Source organism: Furipterus horrens, unplaced genomic scaffold (assembly GCF_987537825.1).
Source record: "Furipterus horrens unplaced genomic scaffold, mFurHor1.1.pri manual_scaffold_3, whole genome shotgun sequence".
Classification (NCBI taxonomy): Eukaryota; Metazoa; Chordata; class Mammalia; order Chiroptera; family Furipteridae; genus Furipterus; species Furipterus horrens.
Genome location: NW_028327173.1, coordinates 890,240 through 907,577, shown reverse-complemented (window position 1 = coordinate 907,577; position 17,338 = coordinate 890,240). Strand labels below are relative to the sequence as shown.

Below are 17,338 nucleotides of genomic sequence, written 5' to 3'. Positions count from 1 at the left end.
GGCACGCAGCCGCCTGTCGCCACGGCCTCCTGTGACCAACTGAGCCAACCTAGTGCAAATCGTGGCTGACGACAGGCCTGGGCCTGAAAGGCCACGTGAGAAGGACGGGAGGTGTGGCGTCCAGAGGCCGAGGGAGGAAGAAAGGTGGCCGCATCCCGGCACGTGCTCCCCGAGCTCCCAACTCTCCCCACGTCCAGCGGGACTGGGCTGCAGGCCGCCCCCCAACCCCCAGGAGCAGCCCTGGGCTCCCCTCCTGCCATTCTCAAGGAGGAGTCAGGGTCCAGCCGCCCCAGGGCAAGGGTGGGTGTCCCGGTGCTCTGGGCAGAACACGTTCGGTGCTAAGACTAGAAACAGAGGGGCGCGGCCTATGTGGAGAGAGGCACCCCTTTCCCTGAGCCCACCCTTCCTTCATTCCCGTTTAAAGAACTCTCTCCAGAAACCGGCAGGACAGAGACCGAAGGGAAGCAAGTGCAGAAGGCTGGCAGGCCCCCCCTGGAGCCTGAGGCTGGGCACACACACGTACATGCTGCGGCTCTTGCACAAGCCTCCCCAGGAGGCAAAGGCAGCCCCCGTCCCCCGCCGGACCCTGCGACCCCGGTGGTGCTCTCTGGGCAGCCACAGGCCAAGCACACAGTAGGGGCTCCAGGACAGGAAACACCCGGCTCAGGCGGATGCCGCCCCGCTTCCCCCATGAGGCCCCAGGCTGCCGGCTGCCCCTCGCCCCAGCAGGTCACCGCCGCCTCCAGCAGGCATGGGCCAGGGCGCATGGGGTCTCCTTCTAAAAAGATGGGTCTCCTGCCCAGGGACGCTCTTGTCTGGGACATCCCACAGCCTGACTTCTGTCAGGAGACAGACACCCGCACTGTGACATGCGGTAGACAAATACCACACAGGACCGGGTTAATACCTACGACACACAGAGAATTCCTACACTGAACAGAACAGAACAGCCCAGCTCAACAACCCACAAAGGACTCGACTAGGTGATTCCCCAGTGGAGCCACTCGTGTGGCCAGCACACATGTGACAAGACACCCAACACCACAGACCACAGTGAGGTCCCACCTCACACCCACCAGGATGGCCACCAGGAAAAAAAAACCGCCCAGCCCAGTAGCTCAGCTGGTTAAAGCGCTGACCGCTACGCCAAAGGTGCGGGTTCGACCCCCAGTCAGGGCACATGCAAGACTCAACCGATGACGCATCAGTAAGTGGAAGAGCTCTGCCTAAAATCAATAAAAAATAAATCAAAAAACAAACAAACAGGTGTCAGCCAGGCATGAGAAATGAGAACCCATGCACAGCAGGTGGAGATGTGACCTCGTACTGACAGGACAAAAAGCAGAGCGGTGGCGCCTCCCAACACTCAACAGTCACCTCATGACCCACAGCTCCACTCCAGGCGCCCCACGTCCACGTCCCTGGCAGCCCTGCCCACAGCGGGTGGCTGAATGGATACACAAAACGTCACACACACACACACACACACACACACACACGCACACAGAATGGAATATTATTCAGCTTTTTAAAAGAGTGAAGCTCTGACACCTGCTACAACGCGGATGCACCTGGAGGACGTCTTGCTGAGTGACACCAGCCAGACCAGACACGGAAGGACATGCGCTGGGTGAGTCCACACACGTGAGGTCCCTGGAGGATCAGACCCAGAGCCAGGAAGGAGACAGCAGTGCCGGGGCTTGGGGAGGGGCGGAGTGTCCCACAGGGCCAGAGGCGCAGTTCGGGAAGATGGGAAGTTCTGGAGATGGCAGTGGTGTCGGCTGCAGGACAGTGGGAGCGTGCTTTCTGAACGATAGTAACGTAAGGTCATGCGCAGGCAGCAAGACAGTGGCTTCTAACAACCCTCCAGGCGTGTAACTGGACCAGCGTTTAGAAAAAATGTTGGTAACACGTAAAATCAAGACTGTTCAGAAGGGCCTATGCCTTTTGGGGGTCGGAGCCCGCTGTGAAAGTGATGGCAACACACGGCTGGCGCCCCACACGGGACTGCACACTCGGAACTCACCGTGGCTGTCTGGCGGCATCACCGCGAGAGCTGGTTTTTACACACACACAGACTCCAGCGCAAACCCAGTCGCCCACGTGATCTGAGCTGCCCAAGAGACACACATCTGCCTGCTGTGTGCGTGACCCAGTAAGACGAGAGGGCCGCAGCCTGACCCGCCCCGTCTTCCACAGGGAACGGCCCGCACCTACCACCACAGCCACACCCGAGCCCAGCCACCGGGGCCTCAGGCTCCAGCCCCCGGCCAAGCGCGGCCAGCCAGGGCCACCGCTTCTGAACCAGTTCAGCGCGACCCTGCCGTCCGCTCCCATGCTCCAGACACAAGGCTCATGGCGCCCACGCAGGGACGGGCCGGGCCACCACGCGTGGCCGGCACCCTGGAGCCACAGAGCCCTGCGCTGAGCCAGGCAGACGGACACAGCGGACGCAGCCCCCACACGCGTGCTGGGAGACAGGTCCAGGCCCCAGGAGGCCCTGGGCGCGGTGGCCCGCACGGCCACACGCTGCCTCGGCAGAAGTCTGTGAGGCGTCCGTCACTGGTGATAACAACACACGCCAACGCCCCGGACGCTAAGTAAACCCCAGACCCTCAGTACCACAGAAGACCGGAAACCAGTGTGGACATGCGCACACGCAGGCGTGTATATGCAAACGCACATGTGCACACGCAGGCACACATGCACAGAAGGCCCCAGACCCTGCAGAGCAGCCACGGAAAGGCCATTTCTGAGGTGGGGGGTCCACACGTGGTCTGAGGGGCCCCAAGGAACCCACCATGCCCACCGGCTTCACTAGGCACGTCATGGCACCATGGTTATGGTACCACACAATCCCTTGGGCATGCGACAGATACCGGAACACTCATGTGAAGTCAGACGGCGCCTGGGACCGGCTCTAGGAAAGTCACAGCCTCCCCACAACACAGGAGGGAAGGGTCAGCGGGAGGGGACGACTGAGGCCCCACAGTCGCTGGACAGGGCACCGGGCTCATCATCGAGGCCCTGCTTCGTTCAGTGCCAGCTTGGCAGGTCCCCTCACGACACGACACTAGGCACCCACAGGTGCGTCACAGCGACACTGGCCCCAGCAGGGGTGGGTGCAGGGGACTCGGGCCATCTGTGCCGCGCGGAGGGCCAGCGCGGGCCAGCGAGACCTTGCCTGTGGCCCCCAGCGTCCTGGCTTTAGCCCCAGTGTCCTCGGAGGGGAGGCAGCCCCAGCGCCGGCCACCCTGCGAGCACTGGGCAGCGCTGCCCCTGTCCCAGTCCCCCAGGCCCTGGTGCCTCTCCCACCTGCTTGCAGGGTCCCAGAAGTGGGGGCCACGGACAGGGCTGGCCCGGCTGCTGTCCTCAGCCTCCAGGGCTCACCAAGGGAAACAAGGGGGCAGCTCTGTCACAGAGGACACGTCCCAGCACAGAAACCACACTTCAGATGCAAACGCTCACCTAAGAACACAGAATAGCGCGAGCGGCATCAGGCCAGGCAGGCAATTAAACCAGGGTGGAGACCCACAGAGGCCCCACAACCCGAGACCACCCCAACTCTCCCCCCCGAGTCCAATGGGGGTGCCACCCGGCCGCGCTGCCGCAGGATCCCTGCCCGCACTCTGCCATGCGCTCCGGCTGGGGGAGGCAGCAGGGGAGGCTTCCTCTGCGTGGCCAAGAAGGAACATCGAGATTCGGAAGTGCCCAGCCTGCAGCAGGGACCGGGGACCGAGGCCCACAAGAGGGGGGCCTCACCATGCCACTCCCTGGGGCTGGCTCTGTGGCTGCCGCTCCCCTATGGTCCCACAGGCCAAGGCCTTCCCCAACCTCCATTCCGGGCGCCTCCTGGCAGATCTGCCAGCCGGACCACTGCCATGGGCTGCTGGCCCCAAGCTGGGAGAGGCCCCGCCTGGCTGGGAAGTCCCCCCGTCGCCCCCCACCCCCCCGGAGCCCAGGGCTGCGCCAGCCCCGCTCTGGGAACCAGCAGAGTTTAACTCGCTGAGCCGCGCGACCACCTCGTTTTCACAGTTCGAAGACCTTTATGAACTGAGATGAGACCGACCGGGGCCAGGCAAGCTGGGCAACACGTACCGCGTACGAGGATGTTATAAAAAAAATCACAGTTTTGATAGTTCTGCAAAAAAAAACCTAGCAAATTTACAACAAAACTGTCAAGTAATTAAGGCAAGGCACTTCACACATGAACTTAAACTGCTAATTAAAATCCCCTCGCTTAATTGACTACATTTGCATATCATTCAACTTGGGAGTGTAATTTTTTTAATGATTTGGGCAAATTGGTTGTAACCTTGGGAAGGGAGCGGCAGCAGGGAGGGCCGGGCGAGTCTGGGGTGCCAGAAGCTTGACCCCAGGCAAGGGGTCCCCACCCCAGCAGGCACGGCTACCTACCCCGGCCCGAGATCCCACTGTGGCCCAATGTGATGACAGTCCCTTCCCGCCGCCCAGCACACCTGCCTCAACCTCCCCAGTGGGTCCCAGAACCACTGACGCCCTGTCCTCCTCCTGGGAGTGTGGCCGCAGCATCCCCAGCAGCGCAGCCTGACGGCCCGTCCATCCCGGCTCTTCTGCTCACCTTCTGCAAAAGCACACGCGCGCCAGCCAGCACACGTGGCCTTGCCCTTGGGCACAGGAGCCCAGGGCTGCACAGACCCGGCCCAGGCAGCGCCAGTGTTTCGGGCTTCTGCATCAGTCCTGGCGCAGCGCCCACACGAGGACCCGCCGTCCCCAGCACTGTGGGCCCGTGCCCCGGCGCGAGGCGCCCAGCCCTGCACAGGACGCTGCGTGGGCTAGCAGCCGCGTGCGGCTCTGGTGGCAAGTGCAGCAGAGAGCAGCTGTGAAGCCTCGAGGACAGCAAAGGGCATGACGTTGCGCCCACGGCTACAGCCCTGTGGGACCACGAGGGCCACAGGGAGCCTCAGGCAGAACCACGAGCCCCACCACGAGCAAGAGGGCCACGCGCGCCGCGGTGCACAGACGCATTCCTTCCACAAGCTCCGGGTCCGCGTGGAGACAAAGGTGGGTCTGGAGAGCGAGCGCCCCAGCGCCCACAAGCTGGAGGAGGGTGAAGCCTGGCCCTGGCCCCCCTCACCGCTGCTTCCATGTGGCTGCCTTGCCCACCCACCAGCCTGAGCCCCCAAACAGTGCCACGGGGCTGGGATAATGGACGGAATGCCGAGGTGACAGCAAACAGGCTGGACCACACAGGGGATGCTGGTTCCCAGGGTGATGGAGCTGCCAGCCCTCCATCCGAGGTTCCTGCAGGCCACCAGAGCCGGCCGCCTGTCAATGCCAGGTGTGGCCGCGCTCGCCCATAGGAATGGCGGGGTGCCCTGGTATTGGGGCCATTTCCTGACAGCCCTTAGCCCTGTGGGAACGTGACACCTCCCGCAACACGCTGCTCCCTCAGAGTGCACAGGACTGCAGGGCCCAGGACAGGCCTGGCAGAACCCCCTCCTGGCTGGGAAGAGTGGGGTACAGAGGGGACCATGGCTCCAGGTTACACCCCAGGCATCACGTCACTCCCAACTGGTTGCTGCGACAACCTGGGGCAGAGGGAGGCCAATGTGGGCCCACGGGACAATCCAACACCTGCTGGGTGCCCCCAACGTGCACTCACCGCCACCCCCAATGTGCTCTTGGCATGGTCAGCCCAGCAACTTCGTGCCACCCCCAGTGGCAGTTTGGATCCAGAGGTTGGGGGCGCACAGCTCCAGTGCCTCCGGGGACTGTCACCCCTTCGCACGTGGGCTCAGGGGTTGAGTTAGGAGGCGAAGGGCCACGCCAGAGCCCCGTGGGCACCCTGGCCCTCTGACGGCCCAGGCTTCGCTAGCCTTCAGCACGGCGGAAGCTCTGACCAGGGCGCCCATCACCTTGCATTCTGTGCCTGTGGCCCCGAGCCGACCTCCGGCCACCGCTGCCCACCACCCCGTTTCTCTGCAACAAGCAGGAGGCCGGTTCTCAACAAAAATGGCAGCCAGCCAGCGTCCCAGGGGATGCCAGGTCTGGGCGGGCAGAACGGCAGGCTCGGCCACATAGGGCCACCTCGGCGCCGCCACTGCTCAGCAGGCAGAGCCGCGTGGCCGCGGGCTCGAAGGGCCCCTCACTGTCTTGAGCGAGCCGCCTTCTTCAAAGCGCAGCCTTGGCCGCGTCCCGAGAGCGGAGCCCCCTTTCCTGTCGCAGCCGTGTGAGCAGAGCTGCCCACAAGGCCTGACAGCGACCACTGCATGCTCATGAGTTCCTCGGCAGGTGTGCATTCGGGGCCCGGAAGCAGGGACCCAGCTGTGGCCACCCCCATCCCCACACCCCGGGGAGCCCACAGCACCACCACAGCCACCCCGTCGCGGGGGAGCCCAGACCGCTGCGGGCTGCGCGCCCAGAGTCCGCCGAGACTTCCTGAGTTCTTATCAGCAGCTACATAACCCAGAAGTTACGGCTTTCTTTGAATCTTTATGTCACCCAAGTAAAATCAGAGAAGACCCGAGTGCCAAACACCAAGACAGAGCCTGAGTCCTCTCCTGGGCTCAGGCTGAGACACCGCCCCCGCCTCCCTCCCCGAACCCCCCGCACACAGGTAACAGGTGCCTTCTGCGGGCCCTGGACCCAGGCGGGCTACCCCCACCCAGCAGGTGCTCCACATTCTGGTCCCCACCGCCTCGTTTAAAATTCACACCTGCGTCTGGGCCCAGACACACAAGAGGCAGTGAGTGACCCCCGAGGTGGAGGCCCCTGGCCCCCCAGCGCGGCCCCCCCGAACCAGGCACTCCGGCGGTGCCGCCTGGGACAGCAGCCTGGCGCAGGCCTGGCTGCTCTGGGAGTGGGGCTCTCAGGGAACCCGATTTTCTGTCCAGAGAGAAGGCACCAGAGCTGTCTCCCTCCATCGCCCACCCTGGGGCTGCGCGATGTGCTTCCTGAGTGGACTGAGTCCCCTGAATGAGCCCCGCCTGGTGTCCCTGGGCCCCTCCACTCCCACCACCCTCCGCGGCTCTGACCCAAGGCTGATGGCCCGGCGCCCCCCCCACCTCCCTGCCCACTCCGGAGCAATGACTTCCTGTTCCCGCTGCAGCTCCGGCCAGGCCTGCCCGCCCCCCGCGTCTGGGCCGCCTCACCCACGTGAGCTGCCGGGCTCCTCCATCTCCTGCTGCCGCCGCAGTGCCCGCCCGCAGGGGGCAGGCCCTCAGGGAGAATTAAAAGCGCCCCCCCCAGCCCTCTCAGATCTTAAGGATATAACTCAGCCTCTGTATTTTGACTCCAAACAAAGAAACTTTTAAACAACATTTCAGTTGAAACTTGCATAACTCTCTCAGCAGAGAAACCCTCCCTCGCTTTCGCAATCCTTAGAAAGAGACACATCACTGCTGCCCGTGCAACAGCGTCTGGCCGCGGCGACCTCCGGCCAGGACGCAGGCCCGGAAGTGCCCGGTGCTCGGGGCGCAGACGGGCCGGGGCCACCCGCTCCAGACTTCCTCGCGCCCTGCCCGCCTGCCCCGCCCGCCACCCCGCACGACGCTGCCGGAGGCTGAGGCGCCCAGGCGCCACGGGCAGTGACCTCGCCCCCGGAGCCCCGCGAGCAGCAGGGAAGAGGTGGGCCCTTCGGTAACCCTGCTGCCCCCAAGCAAGATGCCCGGACCAGGGAACCTCCGGAAGGCCGGCGGTCCAAAGAAGGTTCTGGAACGGGCAGGTGGGCCATTCCTGGAGAGCCACCCGGGTGCGGGTCTGCTCGTGCAGACACACCGAGGGCCCCACGCCGCGCTGGCACCCACGGCCGGCGCCAGGGTGCAGGCACAAAGCAGAGGCCTCACTCCGGCGACTGCCCCCCGACCGCCCGCTCTGGGCCTTTCCCCGACGGCCACACTGACTCAGAGACGCCGGTCCCCCGCCCGCAGCAGGGGCGGCCTCACCTCAGAGCGTCACCTAAGGTGGCGCCCACCTTCTCGGCCGAGCGTCTGGAGCCAGGAAGTCACCAGCAACGCCACAGACACAGAGCAAACAAGACGACAAAGGGACAGCCGACCCTCTAAACCTCTGCCCAGTCCTGACGGCCGGGGTGAGTGCAGCCACCCGTGGCGGCTCCCGGAGGAAGTGTGCCGTCCGGTGTGCCCAGCCCAGAGGCACGCTGCTGAGGCCGCTCCTCCCCGTGGGAACCTCAGCTCCCAGAGCAAAGCGCACCACGCTCAGAGAGGGGCCCCAGGCCAGGGTCCCCGCCCCGGCCGCTGCACCCAGGGAAGCGGCAGCTGTTCCACGACAGGCGTCAGGACACTCAAGGCTCCTCAACGCTGACCCCTGCCCAGGTCCCGGCCTCGGGGAAACTCGGTGCTGGTCGGGGACGTCGCCAGGGGACGCGGGGGAAGCCATCTCCTTGCTAGGAATCCACACAGCCATCGCGGGGTCATCAGGCCTCCGGCCCCCAGCGCGCTGCAGCCACGGGGACAAGGGCGCGTCTCCAGCGCTCAGGCGTCCGAAGGGCAGAGGTGCAGCGTCTCCAGTCTGAGAACCGGAGCACAGAACCACAGGCGGCCCCTCAAGGAGCCTGGTTCTTGAACACAGAGCTCTGCTGGGGCCCCAAGTAGCAGAATACCCCACTGTCCCCCCGAAGGAAGGCCTGGTTACCTAGCAAGGGACCGCAGCCTCACCCGGGCAGCGCCATCACCTCCCCTAGGACTGGCAGCACCTGTGCTACTGAACATCAGCCCGACTGAGTTCCAAAGCCCTCAGACGGGCCCGGGGGCGGGGGGCAGAGCCGACTGCGCCAACGCCCCGCTCCTCGCCACGTGTGCCAGCAGCAGCACCAACCCGCCGGCCCCCCGTGACACCAGCACCTAAACGCCCGAAAGAAAGGAGACGCCCACGGCCACGTGCGGGCACTGAGGCAGGGCGCCGCTGTGCGGCAGGCCCAAGGGCGGGCAGCCAGCGAGGCGCCAGGTAAGGCTGCGGGGCGGCTCCGGGCCCGGCCTCCCGCTGTGGGCAGCAGTGGACAGCGGCCGGGGGCACTGGGACCCCGTTCCATCAGTGGCACCACCAAGGTGGGCTGCCAGCCGGCACGAGACACTCCACCTTCACGGGGTCTCAAGGTGCGGAGGTGGCACCTGTCCCACACCCAGTCCCACGCCGGGGCAACCACAGGGATGGCCAGCCCACCGAGGCGGGACCGCAGGCAAGGCAGGGCAAGCGAAGGCCACTGGGGGTCAGCGCCCCGCAGCCATCACCAGCACCTCCCTCCAGCAGTGGCCCAGGCGCGCCACGGAGTGTCCCTCCGGAAGGAGACCTGGCGGCGCCCTGGCCGCCAGCACGCGGGACGCACTTCAGCTCACCTCGCCCTCACCAGAGCCCCTGCCCCAGGGGAGCCGTGCCCCCTGCAAAGAGCATGTTCTTGTTGCCTTCTGCCCTCACCATCAGCACATCAGAAGCGCTAAGACAAAGGCCCGGCCGGTGGGGCTCAGTGGACGAGCGCCGGCCTGCGAACCAAAGCGTCGCAGGCTCACTCCCATCAGGGCACAGGCCTGGGTTGTGGGCCAGGTCCCCGGTTGGGGGCGCACGAGAGGCAACCACACACTGATGTTTCCCTCCCTCTTTCTCCCTCCCTTCCCCCCTCTGTAAAAACAAATAAATAAAATCTTTTTAAAAATAATATTAAGTCAAGTTACAAAGGAAGTAAAGAAATCAAAACACATCCTGTGAACACGCTGTCAGGAGGCAAACGGGAGGAGCTAACAGACAGGCAGGGCGCTGGCGGGGGGGGGGGGGGGGGGTCCCTCCCAGGCAGCTCCTTCCGCAACAAGCGGGGTCTGGGCAGCTGTGCGCTCCCCGACCCTCCTTCTCACACGGTGTCTCATGTAGACACACAAGTACATGGCTGTGCTGGGAACTTTAAAGGGGACCACGCACCCCAAAACTCGCCACGGTGCCGGCCCAGCCAAGGCAGGACAGGGACCAGTCTGACAGGAAGGCCCCCGAGGGGCAACGCCACCAGCAGCTCCGGAGGTGCGGGATAGACAGCCAGCCGGGCGGTGCTGAGGTCGGAAGGGGGCACACTAGGCCACAGGCCCCGGCCGCCTGTGAGGACAGACCTGGACTGCCTCTTAGGCCTGGAGGCCCCAACCACATGGAAACTTTTAAGTCAGCACACAAACCTTCTGAGCAGCTCTGGGAGACCGCTGGAGAGGGGGCAGTGCTGCCCATCTACTGAAATGGCCCGACTGACAGCGATCCTTGGCTCCTTCACTGTGACTATGACTTAGGGGACTGTCCTACCCTGTCCCTGGGCAGCACCTGGGCCTGTGCGCTCCAGCTGGGCCTTCCCTGAGCCTCAGGACACCTGGGTCCAGAACCGAATGGCCTCCTACCAGGGCGCCTGGACCTCAGTCTGCAGAGGTGACGAAAAGCGAACCCCAGGAAGACAAGAGACCACAAACGCACACATGACCCAGGCTGGGACCCAGACACGGACACACCCTGCCGGAGGAGACCCTCTGCTGTCCACTGGGCAGGTCCTGCCCGGCCTCGCCCACCAGCTCCAGTCTGCCAGAACCCACCGCCCTGCACACGGGGCTCCCCAGGGTACAGCCGCCACAAACAGAGGGGCCCCCAACTCTCAGGGAGTGCCCATCATGTCCCCAGAGCCAACTCCCTGTCCGAAGGGAAGGGCCCTGCTACCAGCCTGCCCACCAGCATCACCCCACCACATGGCGTCCACTCAGACCCTCCCGCCACCTAGGCGCTGGCCTGGCCACGGGCGGGACACCACCGAACACAGGCACAGGCGTGCACACGCACGCACGCACGCACACGCAGCGGCCCCTCCAAGCACAGGCAACAGGCCCTCCTCCTCCCCGGCCCCTCCTCCACTCCCCAAGACTGACATTCTGCTGGAGGGGCGCCCAGAGAAAATCGGGCGGGAGCCTCTATTCACAGATTCAGAAAAAGAAGTTTGATGCAATAGCTGAATTAATTAGGCCTCCCAAGAATAGCCGAGGCAGGGCAGTGCTCTGCGTGTGCAATGGAACAAGCCTGATGTTGAAAAGGAAAGTTTCAGACACTTGGGGAGGAGCGGACGCCATGAGAAGGTGGTGAGGACCCCAGCGGCTGGTGGCCAGGCCTGGTGGCCAGGGAGCTGCCTGGGCCGCGGACGCCCCCAGCCAGGCAGACGACAGAGCCGGGCGGGCACTCCCTGCCCCCGGCGCCCTCCAGCGTTTCAGCGAGAGGGAGAAGGAAGCGGGCGGGTCCAAAACAAATCACGAGCCGTGGGCCACCCCAACTCGGGGCCCTGGGCTCAGTGCCCCTCGCCCTCACATGGGGGACACTGAAGTCACTCCCTGGAAGGTCCAGGGACACGTACAGAGCCAGAGTCCCCAAGTCCCGGCCCCCTGCCCCTGGCGCCTGGGCCCCTCGCCTCATTTTTACTGTGTCTCCCCAGACTTCCCGGCACAAAGGGCTCCGCCTGGCCAAACGCTCTCTGCTGGGACCACACGCTGGCCCCCCTCTGGCTGCGAGCCCGGGAGCTTCGCGGTGAAGGGAGTGTGCCCTTTGCCCCCGCCTGGTCTGGACACTCCCTCGGGCACCCAAGGAAGGCCTGGGCCTGAGCCTGCAGCCTGGGCCCGGCCCAGAACTAACTTCCCAGGGCTCCGGGCGGGGGTGTCTGCGGCCTGAGGCCTGCCCCCCCCCGCCCCCTCTCAGCCAGCGGGCTGGGCCCCCCACACCGGCCAGGCTGGCCCGTCCTGGGGGCTGGGCAGGGGGAGGGCCTTCCTCCCGAGCCGCAGCCCCGTCAGCAGGGCCTCGGAGCTGCCCTGCTTTCCCTGGAAACAAAGCGAAACCCTGAGAGGCGCGGGGAGGCGGCAGCGCAGGTCCCGGCCTGCCGAGACAGAGCCCGGGGCCCGGCCGGGCGGAGAGGGTCCCCACCCTCGCGCGGGCCTGCCCCTCCCACCACCGCCGCGGGGCCCGCGGGGGCCACTCACCCGGGGCGCCCGCCGCTTGTACTTGTTGCCGTAGTCGAACTTCTCCTTCACGTCGTCCAGGCAGCGGCCCAGGCGCGCCTGCTCCTCCTTGCCCGTGTAGTCCTGGCTCAGCAGGATGTAGGCCCGCCAGTTGGCCGAGTCGAAGCCCCAGTGGCAGGTCCGGTTCTCCAGCGCCTTGTGCGAGTGCACCACGAACTTGTGCGGCGGGTACAGCAGGCGGCAGTCGAGGCACTGGATGCAGGCCGCGCTGGGGCTGCTGTAGAGCTCCGGCAGCAGCAGCCCCTTGCACTTGCCGAAGCACTCGTGGTACACGCGCAGGCTGCGCTCGCCGAGCTCCAGGCCCAGCGCCAGGCCGGCGGCCAGCTCCTTCTTGCAGGGCGGCGGGTAGGCGCCCCCGTACAGCAGCGCGTTGCACAGGCGCTCCGCGTCCGTCTTGGTGATGAGCCCGCACGAGGGCGCCGAGAAGGGCAGGATGCCCATGACTTTGAGGATCTCCAGCTGGTCGGCCGTGCAGCGCGAGCAGTAGATGTGCAGCTCGTCGCACACCGAGTTGATCTGCTGCAGCGAGAAGTCGCGCAGCACCGAGTTGAGGATCTGCGGGAGGCACAGGCGCTTCTCGCCGCCCACCACGAAGCACGAGATGGTCTCGCCCTCCAGGACGGTCTCGCAGCGCTCGGTGGAGCGGTCGGACGGCATGAAGAAGGGGCCCGGGCAGCACGGGCGGGGGCGGCTGGATGGCGGGCAGGTGCAGCACCGGCGGCGGCTCGGCGGCCGCGGGCACCGGCGCGGGCACGGCCGCCGCCTCCTTGGCGCTCTCCTTCTTGTAGGCCTCCTGCGCCCAGCGCGCCGAGAAGGCTGCCGGGCCGCCCAGCGAGCTCATGGAGCTCAGGTGGAACTGCTCCAGCGTCTTCTGCAGCCCTGGGTGCGGCTGGAAGCCGCCGCGACCGCCGGCCGCCGCCTCCATGGTGCGCTCAGGCTCCCCGGGCCGCTCCCGCTCCCGGGCGCCGGGACCCCCGCGGCCCCCGCCGCCGCCCCGCGCGCCCCGGCGGCGGCCCCGGCCCCGGCCCCGGCCGCCCCCCGCCGCCGCCGCCGGCTCCCGGCCGATCACGGCCGCGGCCTCGGCTTCGCCCGGGGGCGCGAAGGGGAAGGCGGGCGGGGCGAAGGGGTCCCGCCGTTGGAGCCCGCCGCCGCCCGGGCCCGGCGCCACATCCACGCGCCCCGCGCCGCGCCCGCCGCCGCCGCCCGGGCCCCCCGCGCGCCCCCCGCGCGCCCCCCGGGCCCTAGGCGCGGGGCATGCCCCGGCGCGCGCCGCCAACGCCAACGCCAACGCTCGCGGGCCCGGGGCTCGCGGGGGGCGCGCGGGCAGGTGCCGGCGCCGCGAGGCGCGAATCGCCGCGGTGGCCGAGGCCAAGGGGCCCGGGAGGAGCGGGGGCGCGGGCGCGGGGCCCGCCGGGCCGTCCTCGCGAGGCGCGCCGCCGCCGCCGCCGCCGCCGCCCCGCTCCTCCCACCGCGCGGCGCCCGCCCGGCTCGTCCCGGCGGCGCTGGCCGGCCGCGTCGCGCCCGCCGCCGGCCGCCCCGGCCCGGCCCGCGCCCACCCCGCCGCCCGCGCCGGCTGCCCGGCCCGCCTGCCCCCCGCCCGCGCGGCTTCCGGGGCGGCGGAGTGCCTGTGAGGCGGCCCTCAGAGCGCGGCGGTGGCGGCGGCGCGGGGCTCGGCGTACATCCTCCCGGCGGCTCGCTCCGGCTCGGACTGAGTGCCCGGCGCTGAGCTCACGCCGCCGCCCCGCCCCGCGCCCCGCCCCGCGCCGGCGCCCCTCCCCGCGCGCCGTCTGGGCCGCGCGTCCGCCTCAACCGAGCGCCGGCCAGGAATGCGACCGCCCCGCCGCCGGCTCTTCCAGGAACGCCGCTCTCCCCCTGCCCGCGCTCGGGGCGCTCGGCCGCGCTCGGCTTCGCTCGGGCCTATCCGCCTGGGACTCGGGCCCGTCCGCCCAGGATTCGGCTCCGCTCCGACCCCACTCGGCGCCTCTCGGCTCAGCTCGGCTCCACCCGCCTGGGACTCGGCGCCGCTCGGCTCCGCTCGGCTCCGCCCACCCGGGGCTCGACCCTGCTCGGCTTCTCTTGGCCCCGCCCTCCGGAAGGCCGCTCGGCGGGGGCGTGGGGGGGCGGCGGCGGCGGCGGCGGCGCCGGGGGCCCCCTTTCCGGCCAGGGCCGCTTCCTGAGCGGCTGCGAGGGCTCCCGTCCCTCCGCCGCCGACGCCGGGTCCCAGAAACCCACACGCGGCCCCGCCACAACCGCAAACCTGCTGAGAAGCGGGCGGGACCGCACCGCACAGCCCCAGCGCACGCCTCGCGGCCCCCTCCACGACGGGGACGCAGCGCGCTGAGGGTCCGCACGCACGAGAGCGATGGCACAGCGCGACCTAAGACCCCCACACAGGACGGGGACGCCAAGCAGCGTGACCCTAAGTCCCACTTAGGACAAGGATGCCACCCACGAAACACAATGCGGGCTGCTAACGGGTTAGGGCAGAACCCCCCGGGGACCCCACACGGGACACGAACCCCGAGCGATCTCCGGGCCTCCTCCTGGTGCACCGGGGTGATGGGCAAGCAGCACCCACCACGCCCTGACCCTGCACCGCGGGGCCACCGGCAGCAGCTTCACCTCCCGGCCGTGCCAGGGGTCCCAGGGCGGGACCGCGGCTCCAGGGGAGGGGCCGTGTCCCCGGGCACGGGTGGCCCCGCGTCCAGGAGCTGTGCCCCGTGCCCGGGCCCTGCGTGCCTCTCGGGGGGAGAATGCGGCCAGAGGGAGACCCCGCTGCCTGTCCCTCCCCATACTGGCTGTGCCGTGGAGAGACACAGAAAGCGCCTGCTGGGAGGCCAGAGACCCGAACTGGGTGGCCCCCCGAGGAGGCCGAGCCCAGCAGAGGCCTGGGGATGCGGACTTGAAATCGGGGCAGCAGTCCTGGCTGCTCTGAACCGGAGTGAGGGCAGAAGGACGGGCCAGCGGAGCGGGGCGGAAGCACCTTTTTCTCTGTGGAATGAGGTGCTGGGCAGACGTGGGGGGGTGCCCCCCCCCACTTCAGCCCTAGTGACCTTCAACCTGCCACCTACTGCTTTTGCCTCCCCAGCAGAAGCAGGACCGGATCCCAAACCAGCGCTTCTGGGGGCAGCGCCTGTCCCGGGAGCTGACCGGGCACCTCTGCCAGGCCTAGAGGTGCGGGCAGGTGTCTGCAGAGGCGGCTAGAGCGGGTGTGTGACTGCACACCCTCAGGGCTGGGACACCCGCTGGGGGAGGGGGGTCTGAGACTCAGTGCAGTGCTCCCACCGCAGAGGTGAGCCCCCCCCCCCCCCCCCGTGCCTTCACCTGTGCCCTGGGGACCATCTGTCCCTGTCGTCCCTCCCGGCCCCCCAACGTGCAGCAGCCCCCTCACAAGGCTTCACTGAGCTTGAGCACAGGAAGGCTAGGAAAAGGGGTATTTCAATACCAAAGAAAAGGAACTCGCTTGTTTTCGGAAACCGTCTCCTGGCCCATACTTGGACTAAAGGTGCATTGCCCCCGAGAACATCAGTTCCTTCCGTGTGGATCTGAACTCCGTACGGCCGGCCTGGGCACCCTGGGATTGAAAGAAGGGGTCTGTTGAGCGAACAGAGGGCCGGCTGGGAAGGGCTTCTGGCCACGCGAGGAATTCCTCCTGCTCCTTCGGCCGCCAGGCACTACCTACCCGCAGCGGGCCATGCCGGCTCCCCTGCTCCCCTTCCCTCTGCACCTTCTGGCTTTGGAGGCTCCAAGGAGAGCCCGCCCGGGGGGCCCACACTTGCACACAGCAGCAGAGTCCAGAGTGAAGCCAACGTGGCTGTGCAGGGTGTGTGGTGGGGGACAGGCGAGGGATGAGGGGCCCTGAGATGCAGAAAGGGGCATTGGCTGGTCTCAAAAACATCTGCCCCTCGGTGCAGGTTGAGGTCTTCTGTAAGGGGCTGGAGCTCCTGGGAGCGGCCGAGCCCTTTTCACCCACCCAGGACCCGGGCAGCGGTGTCTACGCTGAGCGGGCCAGGCCCTGTCTGCTTCTGAGCCTGAGCCTCATGAGGGTGCTGCCCCCACCCGCTGGCCTTCCTCCCTGCAGCCCATCCCAGCAGCTGCTGTGGCCGGTGGCCCTCTTCTCCCGCTGTCCTGCGACCATGGGCCAGGCACCGTGCCAGCAGGTGGAGGGTCCAGGGCACAACCACAGGCACGCTGGGAGCTGAGCCGGGGCCCGGCCCTCGCCCAGCTGATGGGTGTGGGCAGCTGGTCTTGCGTGTGTATGCTCACCCGATGAGCACGTGGAGCTCACACCCTGCGGGCACGGGCCCAGTTCTGGGGTCAGTCACATTCTCCCCACGTGGTTCCATCTCCTATCACGATGAGCATAGAACAGGCAACTCTGGCCGTGGAGCGAGATCCTGCAGGTCCTGAGGAGGCTTCCAGGGGCTGGGAGCTGGCCGCGGAGCCAGCAGTGCTCCAGGACCAGAGAGGCGAGGATGTTGGCGATGATGGGGGCCCCTTGCCTCGGGAGAAGCTCCAAGGCAGCGGGGAAAGTGGGCTGGGAGGCTCAGATCGGCAGGCCCTTCAGAGAGACCCCAACAGACAGCTTGCCCTGGGAGGCCGGCTTGGCCCTCCCAGCTCCCCACCGCCCCTCCTGCCTGCCCCGCGGGGAGCAGGAGACACCTGGCTGCAGCCAAGCGCAAATGCCCATCATCAGGAAAGTGCTCAGATGTTGTCTTAAAACTGGAAAGTTGAAACAAATTTTCTCAAGTAACATGACCTTGATAAAAATGTAGAAAAGACTTAGGAGGCAATCCCAGCACACACAGCCGGGGGCAGGGGATGGGGGCGGGACGCGGGCATGCATGGCGCGCCCTCCAGCTCCTGAAGCTGCGTTCCGGGGCGCAGCGCGTAGGGGCGCAGCTGCTGGGGCGGGGAAGCGGACTGCAGACAGGATTGAGCCAGCTGCAGAGGAGAGCGGGGCTTCCTGCTGGCACAAATTCACACACGGGAGGGGACAGGCGAGTCGGGTCGGAATTCGCGATTAATGCATTTTAATACGTCTAAGCAAGTAGAAAAGCTGCAGGCATGAGTGTGTTTGTACAAACCCCTGCGTCGTCGGTAGCTCTGTCCATCAAGAGGCCCTGCGGGAGGCAGCACCCCAGCAGCAGTGAGCACACCAAGAGCCCGCATCTTGGTTTCTAAATTCCATCCTCTGCCAAAAGGAACCGCAGCTCTTTAGAGAAACGGCTGGTCCCAGGGCTGGGGCAGGGAGAGTCCACAGCAGGTCTGGACCGTGTCCCTGTGCCGGGAAGTACGGAAGGGCTCCAAGCATGACAGGGAGG

General features: G+C 67.0%; 1 protein-coding gene across 1 annotated transcript in view; it reads right to left on the bottom strand.

Moving 5' to 3' along the window:
- The window catches only part of SKI (SKI proto-oncogene), a 54,960-nt gene extending 41,776 nt beyond the window's left edge, over positions 1 to 13,184 (bottom strand). The window contains 3 exon segments of the mRNA XM_090268473.1: positions 11,976 to 12,686; positions 12,688 to 13,107; positions 13,110 to 13,184. Of these exon segments, the coding sequence (XP_090124599.1) occupies positions 11,976 to 12,686; positions 12,688 to 13,107; positions 13,110 to 13,184 (1,206 nt within the window).
- Between the last annotated feature and the right edge of the window lie 4,154 nt (positions 13,185 to 17,338).